This window comes from Diadema setosum, chromosome 3 (assembly GCF_964275005.1).
Source record: "Diadema setosum chromosome 3, eeDiaSeto1, whole genome shotgun sequence".
Classification (NCBI taxonomy): Eukaryota; Metazoa; Echinodermata; class Echinoidea; order Diadematoida; family Diadematidae; genus Diadema; species Diadema setosum.
In genome coordinates, this window is record NC_092687.1 from 44,952,647 (window position 1) to 44,969,142 (window position 16,496).

At 35.6% G+C, this 16,496-nt stretch overlaps 2 protein-coding genes across 2 annotated transcripts; one reads left to right on the forward strand and one right to left on the reverse strand.

Moving 5' to 3' along the window:
* The first annotated feature begins 2,406 nt into the window (after positions 1 to 2,406).
* On the forward strand, positions 2,407 to 5,870 carry LOC140226413 (uncharacterized). The gene is made up of 4 exons (XM_072306888.1): positions 2,407 to 2,559; positions 3,522 to 3,599; positions 4,773 to 5,045; positions 5,814 to 5,870. Exons 1-4 carry the CDS (start codon positions 2,407 to 2,409, stop codon positions 5,868 to 5,870), a joined length of 561 nt encoding a protein of 186 aa, XP_072162989.1.
* Positions 5,871 to 11,762: 5,892 nt separating this feature from the next.
* LOC140246921 (uncharacterized) lies at positions 11,763 to 14,811 on the reverse strand. The gene is made up of 4 exons (XM_072326242.1): positions 14,629 to 14,811; positions 13,202 to 13,279; positions 12,324 to 12,560; positions 11,763 to 11,816 (listed from the first exon to the last, which is right to left on the reverse strand). The coding sequence occupies exons 1-4, from the start codon at positions 14,809 to 14,811 to the stop codon at positions 11,763 to 11,765; spliced, it is 552 nt and encodes a 183-aa protein (XP_072182343.1).
* Positions 14,812 to 16,496: the final 1,685 nt, after the last annotated feature.

Here is a 16,496-nt window from a genome sequence, read left to right on the forward strand (position 1 = left end):
TAACTTTGATCCCCTTTGCCGGGCATTGACCTGCCCAGTTCGTCTTTCAATGACGTGAGACCTACCTGGGAACAGTGTCATGATTCAACAAAAGGTGTTAATAATTGTGAAATCGAGGAAAGGGAATCCAAGTAAAGAGCATGACCTTATACTTCACTGAAAATATTATTCTTGCCTTAATTGTTTGAAAGAGTGTAAATTGTTCTTTTTCTGTTAATTGTTCTTTTTTTCAACTTTGCAAGACATGTTATATCAAAGAATGACTAAAGGTCTACAGAGTAGAAATTGCTGGAGTATTTTTGGTTTCGCCATCTCTCCCTCTCTCTCTCTCTCTCTCTCTCTCTCTCTCTATCTCTCTCTATCTCTCTCTTTGGTGGTGTATCAGTCATTTTTATAAGGAATTCTACATAGACATTGCTTAAGACCAGTGAAGTTACATTAGGCATTCGGTTAAGATATTATATTTAATTTTTGTTCCTCTTACTTGGATAGTAGTCACTGATATTACCTTAATCTTTCTCACTCTTAATGTTCTAGTCATATCATGGATTCAACGGCTTAAACCGCTCACAGGTTATACTACGATTCTAAAATATAACAACACAAATTGGATGGATGTACGTTGTTCTCAACCTACGTACGTCTGACCCATTCCTATTACTGAACTGTACTTTTAAAATCTCAAGAACACAGCCCGAAAACGTCATTGATATTCTGTGCCCGCTTTGAAAAAAAAAACATAGTTGATCGAACTATTACCAAAAACCATCGCTAGTTAAAGCCGGTAGGAGTGAAGCTATCCTCGTTTTCATTTCATTTTGATTTCATTTCTCGTTTTATTTATTTCATATTAAACCGATAGACGCTAGTGTCAGTGTACAAAATATAGCACAAATAAAGGAAAAACGATGCCATCTGCAATATACATGTATAAGAATAGATAGTCCACATCAAAATATAGATACACAATAAAATGAGGAAGAAATACATTCTTGCTACTTACTGCAAAATGTTGAAATTGTTGGAAATGTTGAAAATTGAGGAGTAATTAAAAAGCAAATTTTGTAATATGCTTGCCTCTCAAACCATTATCAATAAAGTAAGAAAAAATGTAACCGTGTACGGGCAGGCAAAAAAAGTATGGGCATAAAGGTACTGAAACAAACAAAACACAAATGACAGAACTAGAACCCTACAAGCCTTCAAATAATTTAACTTCATTCCAGTCGGCAATGCCAGTGACAAACATTATTTTATACGATGTAGAGTATTGTACATAAAGTGGCCGCCCTTACCCATGTGCTATAACCCTATATTCCCGCTTTCAAACAAAACTCTCGCACTGTTATTGATTTATACACCGTGAACTCCAAACAAAAGGTTTGGGAAACTTTCTCGCGTCAAGGATGAATGGACTCGGAAAATTGAAACTGTCAATGACGCATGAAGCAGCATTGAAATTCTGAGGTCGAAGCTATTCACAATTTGTGTCGTTTGCAAATATTGCTCTGGTTTTATTCTCAAGATTGATATCCACTGGACTACATTTGGAGTAATGCACAAACTTCACTGTGTACTCTACATGTAAAGTTAAGTTACACGTGTATTTTTATATCATATACACGCGCTAGTTATGTGTAATTGAGTCCATTCATATTAAGATGATTAAGTACCTATAGTTATTATTAACGTAATGTTCATCATGTGACTTCTTCCTTTCAGTGTGTTCTTTTTACATGGATAAAAAAACAACAACAAGTGGTTTGTGAAGACATTCCATTAAACTCCCAGGTCTCTCACACATGCATACTAATCTGCAAAGACATCGGTGTTAGATTTATCACCATGGGTGTTAAATTTAACACCGATCAAGTGTCAATAGAGGACCACACCAACAGGTGTAGAAAGTATGTTGTGATGGTGTTGAACAGTGTTCACCTGGCACTTCTTGGTGTTGATTTGACACTGTAGCTGGTAGCATTTTTGACAATGCGCTGGTGTGTTAATTCACTAAAGACACCGCCTGGTGTTGATTTGATATTGCTTGTGTTAATGTCCATGGTATAGAAAAAAACCTGCCAAGAGTTAAAAGGAGACCACAGCATCTAGTGTTACTGGGGTGTAAATGTGTTCCTACCTTTAAAAAAAAAATCAAGCACTTTATGAAATGTTCTTAATCGTCATGTTGAATTTCAAAATCAAAAAGAAGAACAGTAACTGACTAACTATTGAAACAATTTTTTTTTAATTAAAGGGACACCCAGAGGTGTTAATCTCATACCCGAAATGAGCATCGAAAATTTAACAGCAGCTTGGTGTTTCGTATTTAACACTGAACTTTTTGCAGTGTACATGCGTTTTTATGTGTGACAGGACTGGTTGTGATCATATACGAAGAAGACGAAGATGAAATTCCGCCAGAAGTTTCTCGGATTCACCGGCGGCTTCATGCTCACCTCGGCAGTGTTGATGGTAATCCTCGGTCAGGATACGGCCTACTTACAGGGTCTCACTGGCGTCAACGGGGCAGCCGGCATACCCATGTGGACTGGTATAGTGGTAGGCGCCCTCTTTTGTTTAACCCTTCCTGCACCAGGGACTGCAGACAGGGATACGATGAGATGGGGTTGTCTGTGGGCATTGGTCTCAAAGCACTGAAAGGCGTAACCAATCAAGTCGGGGGAGGGATGTAAAAATTCTCACCTACTTCTTAAATTGGCAACGCCAAATTTGCGCTGAAATCTTTCCTTACAGACACATTGTTTGACTGGTTAGATTTATTCAATGTGGAAAAGTTATATGATGTCAATGTTTCTACAGAAATATTATCTCTGATCTTCGAAAAAGTATTGTAAAATTGCTAATCAGTTACAAATTTATTGATTTACATGCTTTTTCATTTTAATGTAATAGAAATACAAACAATAACTCACAAAATTTTGTTCAAATGAAAGAAACGTTGCCATAATTCGTATGATACAAGCAGTGTTGGTAGCATGCCTGTTTATAGGGTTATAATTGTAACTTTGTTTATTATCTCTTTGTACACGAAAAACGTGTCAAGCCCATTCTTTTTGTCTTTGTGGGTTAAAAGAGCAATTCCATGTAATGCTTCCTGTCTGCATCAAAAGACGGTTGAATTCTATCACACTATATGATAAATCGATATTCATTATATATTCATTATCGGTTTTTTTTTTTATTATTATGATCAAAGTGTACTGTGATCTATCATGTTTGCGATTTTTTTTTTTTTATGAACAATAAAATGTCATATGTGTTGATAACGAATTCCGTGTTTAACTACGTCGCGCTCCTACAGGACAATTGATAAACCAATAAGACAAAATATGTCTACATCCTTAAATGGAAAATTTCACTGTTCGATATTTCCCTTTTTACCGAATGACCGTTGAAGCCTGGTACCGCAGGAAGATAATATCTGCTATATTGTTTTGTTTTACTTTTTCTCTCTGGCTTTGTTACTACTTTGATAACAACATGCATTACCCTCTCCGAAGATCATGATGTGCGGTCTGCTCAATCTCGTTGCGGCGTTCGACACACCCAAGAAGCCGCGAGATTTATACCTACTTCCGGTAAGTCAAAGTTACTGGCTTAGTAAATTCTACGAGAACAGTATACTCACTAGTAAAGTGAGACTCGTGGATTATCTGAGTCTGGAAAGCAAGAGGAAGTATTTTTTTCTGAAGTAAAACCCACGGTTTTTAGTAACAAATTACGTTAACAAATTAGCGATGCGCATATTTGTCTAATCTCAGTTTTAATACCAACATCAGGAATAGTTTGGTTTTGAGGTATTATGTATAAAGACTATAAATTCATACAAAATAATAACTCTCTCTCTCTCTCTCAAACACACACAAAGACACACAATTATAGACCTTATATTATTCACCACAGTCATAAAGGATACACACACACGCAAATATACACACCCATACACCGCGTGACAAGTGTGATTGTAGGTAATATTATAACGTAAACAATTGTATTACAAAAGTATTTTTGCAATAAGATGAAGAAATTGCGTCATAATTTCTCGCCTTCACTTAAATCTATATTTCAGCTCATTTACATAAGGTAGCATGTGTTTTTTTTTCTCTCTTTTTTTCTTTTGCAATGATTTTTTTTTTTCAACACAGCATTTTAAATACACCTTGCCAGCGCAGCTCGTGTCACTCTGAGAAACGAAATGATCGTACACCATAACCTTTCACAACATCACACATTTCCCATCCAATTTGATTAAAGGGATATTCCAGACTATTTGCATAAATTTACATCATGTAATACATAAAATTACAGCTCCATGTATAGATTTGTGGAATCTCTTGTGGTTCTTGAGCAGAGAAGCAATACTTTGAAAATCTTAAACTAGTTACAGTGAACAAGGATGATGACATAGGAGCCTCACATATTTCAGAAAGGTAGCAGTGTAATTCCATTACAATACTGCTTGCTTGCGAGTTCACCTGTGTAAATTGTATGCATGCCTTCTCCATATATCTGCTTCCTTTAGCCCCAAATCATGCATTCTTATGGTGATAATGCCATGTCATCATCCTCGTTCGTTGCAATCTATTATACATTTTTAAAATGTTCGTATTCTTCATTCCAATGATCATAAATTCTGAAACTCTGTCCTAAGCATAATTAATATAGTTGTTCAAATGTAAAAAATCTGAAAATCATTTAGACGTCTCTTTTAAATATACCATCGCATCAAATTTACGCTTTTCATTTTGCAGTTTTCAGCTAGCGTGGTCTTTGCCAACCTCGTGGCTCTGACCGCCGCCTCGATTTGCCTCGGTCTGCTCTCGTGGTCTCTCCACGACGTCTACCTCGACTCTACGATTCCCCCGAACACCCTGAGCGAAGCCGTGGTAGGACTGTACGCCACCGTGGTCATCCTGGCCTGCCTCGTCTTTGTCTTCGCAGTCTGCGCGCTGTTCGTCGACTGCTGCGGCAACGGGTTCGTTGGCTGGGGCGGGCCCATGGGACCTCCACCAAACATGCACAACGTAAGACGCAACATTAAGTTGCATGTTTTAACATTATGGCATAATGGCAGTGTTATATTGACCCCTGTAACAACAATAACAACAAAGGGAAATTATACCTTAAATGAACGTTCAAGTTATTTGGGATTGTTTCATCATTATCATCTTTTTTATGAGGATGATGATAATCATGATTATATAGGATTTGCCAAAGTTTCTTCTCCTTAGTTTGCTTTCTATTAGGAAGTATTGAAACAGATGCCGTGTAGTTTATGAATGAAATTGAAAAGATTTTGAACTTATTTTGAAGAGGCGCTATGAAAACTTTTACAAAGTATGCTCCAGATCGTAGATAAAAAAGCCATATAGTCCAGCTGATTCTGGTATATCAAGATGACGAAACAGAAACACATTATATATACGGATATAGGCCTATATTTTCTTTTTTCCTGCTACAAGATACTTCCTGACTGCGAATATAACCATAACTATTTTTTTTTAATAACCATCAATCTAATTTCGAATACTGGTCAATAAACACACAGTAATAACTAAAGTATACAACAGATGTGATGATAATTTCATAATCATTAGAATACATCGGTGAAAAAAAATAAATGAAAAAACACCATAACATTATACTATAGACAAAGTACATGTACATGACATCACATAAGTTTTAAATTATTCATATTTGTATCATTTCCTCTGTCCGTGTTTTTTTTTTAAATCAGTCCCTTCTTATAATCATTTCTTTATATATATATATATATATATATATATCCACAGAGAGATGGCAACCCGTATGACACCTACAATCGACAGCCAGCCGTATTCAAGATGTAAAGCTTCCCTGGTGGATATGGTCAATATTCAAGGATAGCATATTGATGCGTTTATAACGTAACTTATTATTCTGTTGTGTTGATTCATTTTTTATTTTAGTTTTTAAGTACAATGTTGACTTTCCGAAGAACTGCCATCATGAATAGTATATCTGAAGGTAAAAATATGTGTCTGCCAGTGTGTGTGTGTGTGTGTGTGTGTGTTTGTGACATAGATAAACACAGAGAGAGTTAGAGCTAGCGAGTGGGGAGGATAGGGGGTGACAACGCCGGTATACGGAAGTTTTGATTATTATAAAGTCATATCCACTGAAATTGTATCCCTTAATCGTATCTAAAAAAATGAAATTTCAAAGAAAACTGGGCTCTCTGCAGAAAGCAAGACTTTTGTTTTGTTATGTTCTTAATTTGTTTGTTTGTTTGTTTGTTTTTGTTTTGTCCCATTTTCCATCTGAGAAGATGGCGGGATAGCCCATATTCAGGTGCACTATGTAGCAGGTCTTCCATAGGGTCAAGTTGGATGTGAGATGGGACCACTTGACGGGGTTAGGCATCCTCACATAAAGACACGCTGGAAATCAATATAATATCCAACAAATCAAAGAATTTGTGTGTGTGTGTGTGTGTGTGTGTGTGTGAGAGAGTGTGTGTGCTTTCTTTACAAAAATAAAAGATTTATCTACCCATTTGCCATACATCGTACTATTATGTATGTGCTTGTGAAATTTTGGATATTATTTTTGAAGTGGGGTTTAGCTATCAGAACTTCTTCACGGGATAGAGAGAAGAAGCGGAAAATTAAAGATTAAGCTAGCTTGAAAATATGCTGCAAAGTGTCCTCAAGATGAGACGGGCAATTAGTCTGCTTGTTTCATACCCAACTCTCACAATGCTTTGCACGTCTACAGAATGTGTGGCTATGGTAGAAGATAATCAATTAGCAGTTGCATGTAGAAAGTGTTATGTGTCCATGTCAAACTATAGGCTGAGCCTTGAGGTAATAGTCTGGAGTTTAGTTGCCTCATCAAATGATATTACCGTGAACTCTCTGGTATGTCTACTGCATTTCCTCCCTCACTTCGTACTGTTTTCTTCTTTTTTTTTTTACGGTCATGTTTCATTACTTCATAGTTAACATTCACACCTACTGTTTAATAGGCTCACATGAAAGGTCACGAAAGGAAAGTGAACGGAATCAAAGGAAATTACATGTGTTAAAGTTTTCTCTTTTCTTTCTCATAATGTTTGGGTTGGTGAACAATACAGATTTTATTATCATGAATAAAAAAAAAAAATGTCACGGAATAGGAATCGAACTTAAAAAATGAGAAAACACAAACGTAAATACTCCAGATACAATTACATCGCATAGCCTAATTGTCCAATTTACATATAAAAACTGTACCAGTTTCTTGAATACGTCTCTACACAATTACCATATAAAATCATACTCCCTGCTTCCGATTTGACTTCCGCGCGATTTGATAGAAACGAGGTAACATAAGGTATATCAAACGGCCCTCGTGATGTTACTATGTCAAGTAAAACTGAGATTAGTGATTTTGACACCGGATTACTTCAGTGACTATGTATAGGGTTTATGCAGGACAGTGTATTTGAAAATGACATTTTAGAAAACAAATGATATTTGAAGGACGGGAATATTGAATATTTGCATTGAATGTGTATGAATTTCCCCATAGAATATTTGAAAAGTGATTTTTTTTTCAATGACTCTGCTCAGGTTAAACTATTAACCGTAGATTAATGGTTGTCTAAATTTTGCTGTGTTATTTAGGACTAATGTTTTTGTTTTCCAATGTCCGTATATTAGTAGAAGTGTACCAACATGTACAATTTTACATTGTAATGAACGTAGCTCATTTTGTGAAAATCACTTGAATCCAATTTTTCGTTTTCAGTTCTACTTTTAACTATTACAGCTTTCAATGGATCATTTTTGTACTCTTAGAAACATTAGATTAAATAAAAAATAAAATTCAATCTACTTATTGTAACAAAGTCATTTTCTTTAACGTCATGTCTTAAAATCTGTCCTTGATTATGTATTAGTGTACATACATGAAACTGAGTAATGAGAACAACGTAACATAAAATGTTTACTGGATCATCGTTTTGTCTCATGAATTACAGAAAAATCAAAATTCCTTCAGGCAGGTTTGGCTTTGTTTCATCTGGTGAACAGCTGTCATTATTTGGCTAAATTGAAAAGACATAGATTAATGCCAATGTAGCAGCAGCTGTTATATTACAAAAACGGAGGAACCACTCTCTGAGGTGAAGGTTGAAGTCACAACTTAGATCAAATGAATGTAACGTTTCACAAACACAAACACTCGCACAGGCAATCACACAGTATACAGATATTCTATCCACATAGCCATTCATAAAAGCATAAGTAAGTGTTAACATTATTATAATTTTTGTGACTCGATGATGCAGGCAACTCGTAAAACACGTATATGTGACCGTGCATCACAAAACGAACAATAAGTCGCTGCGGCACCCCTTGATATTATGCGAGGACTCAAAAGAGGTGAAACGGGTCAACCAAGTCAATATCAAGTTTTTCATATGTTCTGAAAGAACTACCCTTCTTCTACCTTATTATTAAGTTTGGAATCATTAGATTAATGGGAAAGTGCATTTGCAGCAATTTTTCTACAACTTTTTTTGGTAGAGTTGTGAGATCAGAGATGTCTTCGAGGCCCCTTTTCAATTCTTGAAAATCCTTTGCACGCTCTTCACTTTCAAGTCTGATAACTTTTGAAAGCATAACGCTACTGCTTTGAAAGTTGGCAGTAATCATGGGCAGAATGTGTTGATAGAGCACGCTCAATTTCAACTTAATTTAATAATCTCTTCATTGTTGTTGTTCAAGTGGTTTGCATCCTGCTTTTTGTCCCATTCATGGCACAGCGAGCACGGTTTAGTAAAGATTAAGCGCTTGAATAGACAGATAGACCCTGCACTTCAGAGCCTCTTTTCTCGGTTCACACTTGTCCAGAGTGTGCGCTTTCTTTACGATATTTAGATAGGTTAGGAGAAACCATTTCAGTTGAGCTATACATTATTTTATAGTAGAGTCTGCTCTTTCAGAATCTGCCATTCCCTAAAAATCCATGTCTGGCGACTTTTTGTTTGTTTTGTAATGCAGGGTCACACATATAAACGAAATATGGTCTTGATGTATTTACAAATACAAAGAGGTATACAACTCTGGAGTACCAACACGCATACAGAAGATGAGTCTGAATTCAATGTGATTTTCTTTTTTTTTTACTTCCTTCTTTCAGCACCCTCCCATTTTACATTTGACCCCCTTTGTCTTTAATATATGTGGTTCCTCTTTTCCTTCCTTCCTCCCTTCTTTCTTTCTATCTTTCTTTCTGTCAGTCTTTTTCTCAACCTTTCTCTACCAGTTTTGATTGGAGTGACATTTGTCAGTTTACGTCAATACAAATGATTATGTACATTTGTGTGCACATACGCAAGGTAAATATGTATAGGATAGATTGTATTCTCTAATATTGAATTATACATATATTATCTAGTGATCTGTGATATATAGATATGTTGAAATAGATATGTGCTCAATCTGTCTTTCGTACGGTCTTTCTGACTGTCTGTCTGTATATATATATATATATATATATATATATATATATACATATCACACACACACACACACATTTTTTTTTCTTATAGATTTGCACATTTACGTGTGCTCGTCGAGGTGCTGACAACACTAAATGCATAAAACAAAATTAATCGTCACCTGTTCCCTTGAATCAAACGAGCATATTTTTCAAGTACCTACCTAGTCTGAATGCGGATTTGCACACACACACACACACGCACACACACACACATACACACACCCACACGCCGCACGCACGCACACACACACACACACACACACACACACACACACACACAAAGTAATACAACCCCAACCATGCACCTTTCTATCGGGTAACCTTTTGGCACCATCTACATGGGTATAGGAATGGGCTTATAAGGGGTAAAGCACCTTTCACAGGAGCAAAAGTGCATCTCAGTACATTGCAAACGGTGTTATCAAAGTAATCACATCAACATTACATACAGGCTGTTTTTGATACTCAGGGACAATTTCCTCTCCCTTAGATAATGTCTCTGAGAAATAAGTACATACAATATTGAAAATGAAAATGAAATCAGCAGAAGAAAAATAGAAAATCAAGGATATTAAGAAAATTGCTGCTCGTTCACACACACACACTGACACACACGCACACAAACAAGTGCGCATATTCACGCACCCAAATCATATATTCAACTGAAATACCCGTCGTCTTAAAGATGATTATTTAACCTTTCCTGCATTATCAAATGTAATATTTTGATTTTATTTAGATGACACTATTTAATCCAGACTCAAACCACGGCACACCAGGTCCAGTAGACTCACCTTTGTTGGGTAAATAATTGGGAATAGCAGGACTAGAAGAGAACACCATGTCATCTCCTACATATTTTATTACACACATTTCACCCATAGAAATCAGTAACAATGCTGTTTCAAACTGAGGAAACTGCCCTCCGAATATTAAACATCAAAATAAGAATTTACAATTCCCCATCAGAATGTTCAGAAGCAGCACCGACAGAGATGTTTACATAAATAGATTCTGTTTCTGAAAGGAAATATAATGCAAGTGTATGTTAATTAAGGAAGACATATACTTTAACATTATGAGGCGAAATGAATATCTAAATGCTTGTCACATAAGTGCGAATATTTTTTTTTCTTTTTTTTTTCTTCAGATTACTTTGATGTCTCCATAAAAAGTCATTATTTTAATGCCATTGTTCTTCGCACGTTTGAATGTGAACTGTTATTTCCATCATCGTTTGATTTTCAAGGTAGCCGAATTTACTTTGATAGTATTTTTACAAAATCTTGATGGTAATTTGAATTGCGTTGCTGTCGAACACATCCGTTATCGGGGTTTTCTGCACAGCCTGGTACCTTAAAGATTAATGTTTTACATATTATCAAAAAGCATTAAACCAAAAATAACAACAAACCTGAGAATACACGTGTTTCGCAGCATTCACCATGAAGTACGACACGTATCATCATTCCAGGCTTAATGCCAGTATGTACGTTGATGTTTAGTATACAACTGTATTTACATAAATTACAATCTAAAAGGAATAAGGTGGATATAGAAGGTAGTGTAAATTAAATATGATATTAGAATATATGGTAAATATACAAAAAAAACATACATTTCCAAGATGAATAAAGCTCAATTATTAATAATCCTAGATGAATTCTTATTCCCAAGATAGACCTAAAATTTTGAACAGTCTTAATGAAACATAAAAAGAAAGACCTTGTTAAGCCTTTAAGATGACATTTGAAGTGGCATAGTTCGTACATGCATTGCTATTATAATGACGACCTTACACCGACGAGTGAGCACTTTTGAAGCATAAAATCGTGTTTCGTGTACATATACATAATCTTATACGCAAAATTGATTAATCATTGGTTGCCGTTGATGCTTCTTGCCACGACGATTTATCTGAACGATTTTTGATTTTTCATCTTTGTGTACATAATGGCCCAAATTCACTAAGGTGGTTTGAATTTATCTGTAAAATTCGTCTGCGTCGATATGATTGACAGATGGCGTACACTATAACTGGTGACGTCAAGTAACAAACGCGTGTTGTTACGAGCATGTAAAAGGTACGCTTTTTTCATGCTAATTTTAGACCATGGTCTAAATTTGAGTGAATTCGGGACATAAAATTTCAGATTAAGAACTATGGTTAATTCTTCCAGACGAAAGTCAGAGTTGGTTCGAAGGTGGTGAGGCTACTTCATGAAAGAGAGGCCGTTCGGCTGGGTCATTCCATAAACAGGTTCAGGCTGTAAGGATAAAAATGAGAGAGGAGGCGATGAAAAAAAAAGTCATAGGAAAAGTCATAACACCAAGGCCAGGTTAGGAGGAATCTAAAAACTTCACGCATTGTTGATTTATACATATTTTCTAAAACTTGAAATTCGATATATCTCGTCCAAATCTCCAAGAATTCATTCATTCTTTTTAAACAATAAAATTTTGTCAAATTTCTGTTAAATTTTTAAAAGTGTACGGTATTCTAAGAGTGCCATTGGAAATCATGTTAACAATAATTTATCAATTGTTTAATATAAGTATGTATGTTTATCTATTCGTACATTGTTATAATAAGCAGGATTACATATTTGTATATATGAATTATTTGCATTTTTTACAATTAATAGGCTTACATACTAACGTACATGCATTATACATAGGTGAATGAAAGAGAGAGAGAGAGACAAAGGAGACAGACATACGGACAGACAGATTGAACGAGAGAAAGAGAGAATTATAGAGAATGTCCTACTCACGATGGGCGACATAACAGCTGAAAGACAGCAGTCTACGGACATCGCTAGGAGGGCGAAGATGAGAATAAGGCAGTGGGCGACGACCAGGGTGGAGTAGAGTCCGACCACCGCCACATTATCATCAACGGTCTGCTCGCTGTCGAGATACCGGTCGTGGAGAGACCAAGTCAGGAGGCCGATGCATATGGCAGCCGTTGCGATGGCAACGAGATTCATGAAAAAGACGGAGACTGAAAACTGCGAAAGAGAGGAGCAGGGAGATACCAGGGCGTGGTTTTAAGAACATGATTTTATTTATTTATGTATTTATTTATTTTTATTTATTTATTTTCTTTTTTAGTGGGGTGGGGGCGGAAAGCCTTGACGTACACAATTTGCTTTTCATTTTTTATTGCTCTGCCCTTTTTGATGGTAACGCATTTTACCTCCTTAACAGTTATCAAGGAATGCAACAACATTGTTTAAATCTGATGTACAAAATTAAGATAGGTAGTATTGTAGTACTATTTGTAAAAAAAAAATGGAATAAGCAAGTAAAACTCTTAAAGCATTAGCTTTCTGGAAATATGTTTTTAATAGTGCTACCCTATAAAAAGGTTTTTGCTTTCGTTTACTTATATTATCATGTTAGTGACGGCATATTTATAGAAAATAACAGTGCAAGAAACAAAGAACAAAAAGGTAAAATGTAAAATAAAAGATATTATGTATTATTGATAGATTCCTTTCTCTCCATTCTCTGCCAGTATTTCAGGGTGAACTATTATCTCGTTGGAATAACACATAATCTATATGTCAACCTCTCTCTTCTTGTATATATTATAATCATATATAAGAGAAAAAAAAGTCAAGAGTTGTACAGGCGGACGCTGTCTTACCGGAAGTGCATACAGTGACGGGGTCTTTTTCTTCGAGTCGAAGGCAGCGATGATATTTGAGAGTCCGCACATGATTATCTGTTAATTATGAATATAGTAACGAATGGAAATAAAATTTATTCCGTAGAAATCATTATCCATAGGCATGTATACATGTAGTCATGGAAGGATTTTGTGAAAATACATTTTTGTTTGTTTTTTGTTAGTTTGTTTTTTAATCAAATCATTATTAGCTTAGGGAAATTATTAAGTTGCCTCGCTGGAATTGCTCGTGTAATATTTTTTTTTTCCAAAAGTTTAACACGGACGTACACACACCCTTACTCTCTCTCCCTCTCTCTCTCTCTCTCTCTCTCTCTCTCTCTCAAACACACACAAAGACACACAATAACAGGTCTTATATTATTCACCACAGTCATAAAGGATACACACACACGCAGATGTACACACCCATACACCCATATGTGACCTGGCATCACAAAATAAACAAAAAGTCGCCAGACATGGATTTTTAGTTAAAGACAGATTTTGAAAGAGCAGACTCCAAGCTTTAAAAATGATGTATAACTCAATTCAAATGGACTCTCCTAACCTCTCTAAATATTGGAAAGAAAATGGACACTCTGGAAAAGTGTGAACGGAGAAAAGAGGCTCTGAAGTACAGGGTCTATCTGTCTATTTAAGCGCTTAATCTTTATCAAACCTTGCTAGCTGTAAGATAAATGGGACAAAAAAAAAAAAAAAACAGGATGTAAACCACTGGAGCAACAACAATGAAGGAATTATCAAATTAAATTGAAATTGAGCATGCTGTATCAACACATTCTGTCCATGATCAATGCCAACTTTCAAAGCAGAAAAATTATCCCTTAAAAAGTTATCAGACTTGAAATTGAAGAGTGTGCAAAGGGTTATCAAGAAATGAAAAGGGGCCTCTAAGACATAGGCCTACCTTGGGGGTGGGGGGGGGGGGGCGTTTCATGAAGGAACTTGTCGGATAAAATGTCCGACAAGTCAATTATATCCGACAAGTTCAGAGAAATCAGCCAATCAGACTAAAGACTTTCTCAAAACTTGTCGGATATAATTGACTTGTCAGATATTTTATCCGACAAGTTCCTTCATGAAACGCCCCCCTGATCTCACTACTCTAGAAAAAAGGTTGAAGAAAAACTACTGAAAATGCACTTTCCCATTCATTTTATGATCTCAAACTTAAGAATAATGTAGAAGAAGGGTAGTTCTTTAAGAAAATATGAAAAACTAAATGTTGACTTGGATGACCGATTTTACCTTTTTTTTTTTGAGTCCTCACATGAAATCAAGGGGTGCGACTTTTTGTTCGTTTTGTGATGCACGGTCACATATGTTATAGAGTGTTTGCGAAGTTATCTGTTACAGTATTCGAGAATCGATAATTAACTTACAACGAGACCAGTCCACATGGGTACACCAGCAGCTGCGTTTATTTTGGGCGCATCATCACCCACGTTAGGAGTCGTTTGTGTCACGGCAGTCAACCACACTTGCCAGCCCAGAATTAGACTTCCGAGACCAAATGTGATCATGAGACCTCCGGAGAAGCCTAGAACTTTCTGCTGAAATTTCATGATTTTTTTTTTTTTTTTTTTTTTTTAGTTTTCTTCGTCTGTTATCCTCTCCCTCTCCGATTCCTATGAGAATTAGACAAACATAGACGGGGGAAATTAACAGTAATAATAGAAAAACACTAGATAGTATTATGAATATTCCTAGCATACATGGTAGAACAAATACGAAATAGTTGTTTGTTTGTTTTTTTTTTTGGGGGGGGAATTTTAAGTCGTATTTTCAGGGTTTCCGGTATCACTATTTAGGTTAAAGTAGGTGTCTATTTGTTTATATGTAGTTCTGTCTCTCTGCCTGTCTGTCTCTCCCTCTCTCTCTCTCTCTCTCCCTCTCACTGTACATCTTATATATATATATATATATATATATATATATATATATACTATGTCTTACTATACTACAATGATATATAATGTGTCTTTGCACTTCCATGATCTTAATGCAAAGGGTCACTTCGCCAAAGGAGACGATTCCAAATGCAGAGAAGTGGAAGAATCTTTACAAGTTGTGTTTCTGTTTAATGCATATATTTGAATTTGAATCCGGCCGCATATTGCCATCCTCAAAAAGTGAAACTGACAACTGGAACTGACATGAAACCATGTTGTACAAGACATCTCTAAATGAAGAGTTTGTTTGCAAAAACCGATAAGTCCATTTTTGAAGATTTTGAAGTACGGTCTCTGTCATAAAGTACAAAATAATACCTTTTAAATGATATATTGGTCATTACGTATAAAGGTATAATTTTGAAGTTATGGTCAAAAGGAGCAAAAATTTTCTTATTATTCTCTTTATTTTTCTTGACCTTAATCGCAAGTATCTCCATTTGACAAATATGGATTTATCGGTTTTTGCAAACAAACTCTTCAAATGATATTTAGACAATAAGAACAACAAATCATTACAGAAAACGTAAAAGAAAATAAGAAATGCTTACAAGGGTTTATAAAACCTGGTGATGAACAAGTAGTCAGTGAGTTCTGCAAATGGTTAAATGGTATCTATCTTTAGAGAGGAATCTTTACAAATATCTCAAATTTCGAGGGCCAAAGAGGAATGTATTTTCCTCTTTTGTTCACGGTAGATTCATAAGAACGTGCAATATCTAGTTGGCAAAGATGTTTATTTTGATGACATGAGACAGGAATAGGGCTGTACCCTTTTTGAAAACGGTAGATTAAAATAAAAATATCTATTTTACTTGCATGGTTAACATACCGACACACATGAAACATAATTATCTGTTTTAGTTTTTTTTTCAAAGTTAGGACAACATTTCTACTAACATACATGTTTTCTGGAAACCATTTTACAGGAGCGAAACTTCAATCTACAAGCCGGGCAAATTGAGTGGATTTTGTCAAGCTCAAATTTTGTCGTGTTAGGGAGCCTTTAACCAGAATTACGTGACACCAAAATATGATATATTTTTTTCCTCGATCATTTGTGACATATCATTTTCTGACATAAAAGAAAATAGTTGCGTACTTTTAGAATGGGAAATGGGAGCAGTTGACTTGGCACAATTTTGCACGTGTTGTCGTGTTTATATATACGCATTGGTTATTAGTAGTCATAGGTAAACAGTCAGGAAGTACCTCCATATTGGTAACCACTTACGCTGCCTTATTGCCGAAATCATGCCAATGCATTTTCCATCTCACACCTTTTCTATCGTTCTTCA

Coding starts and splice junctions, on each gene's coding strand:
- LOC140226413 (XM_072306888.1), top strand. CDS start 2,407: ATGAAATTCCGCCAGAAGTTTCTCGGATTCACCGGCGGCTTCATGCTC. Junction 2,560..3,521: donor CCATGTGGACTGGTATAGTG/GTAGGCGCCCTC, acceptor CCCTCTCCGAAG/ATCATGATGTGCGGTCTGCT. Junction 5,046..5,813: donor CTCCACCAAACATGCACAAC/GTAAGACGCAAC, acceptor ATATATCCACAG/AGAGATGGCAACCCGTATGA.
- LOC140246921 (XM_072326242.1), bottom strand. CDS start 14,811: ATGAAATTTCAGCAGAAAGTTCTAGGCTTCTCCGGAGGTCTCATGATC. Junction 13,280..14,628: donor CCATGTGGACTGGTCTCGTT/GTAAGTTAATTA, acceptor CATAATTAACAG/ATAATCATGTGCGGACTCTC. Junction 12,561..13,201: donor CGTCACTGTATGCACTTCCG/GTAAGACAGCGT, acceptor TCTCTTTCGCAG/TTTTCAGTCTCCGTCTTTTT.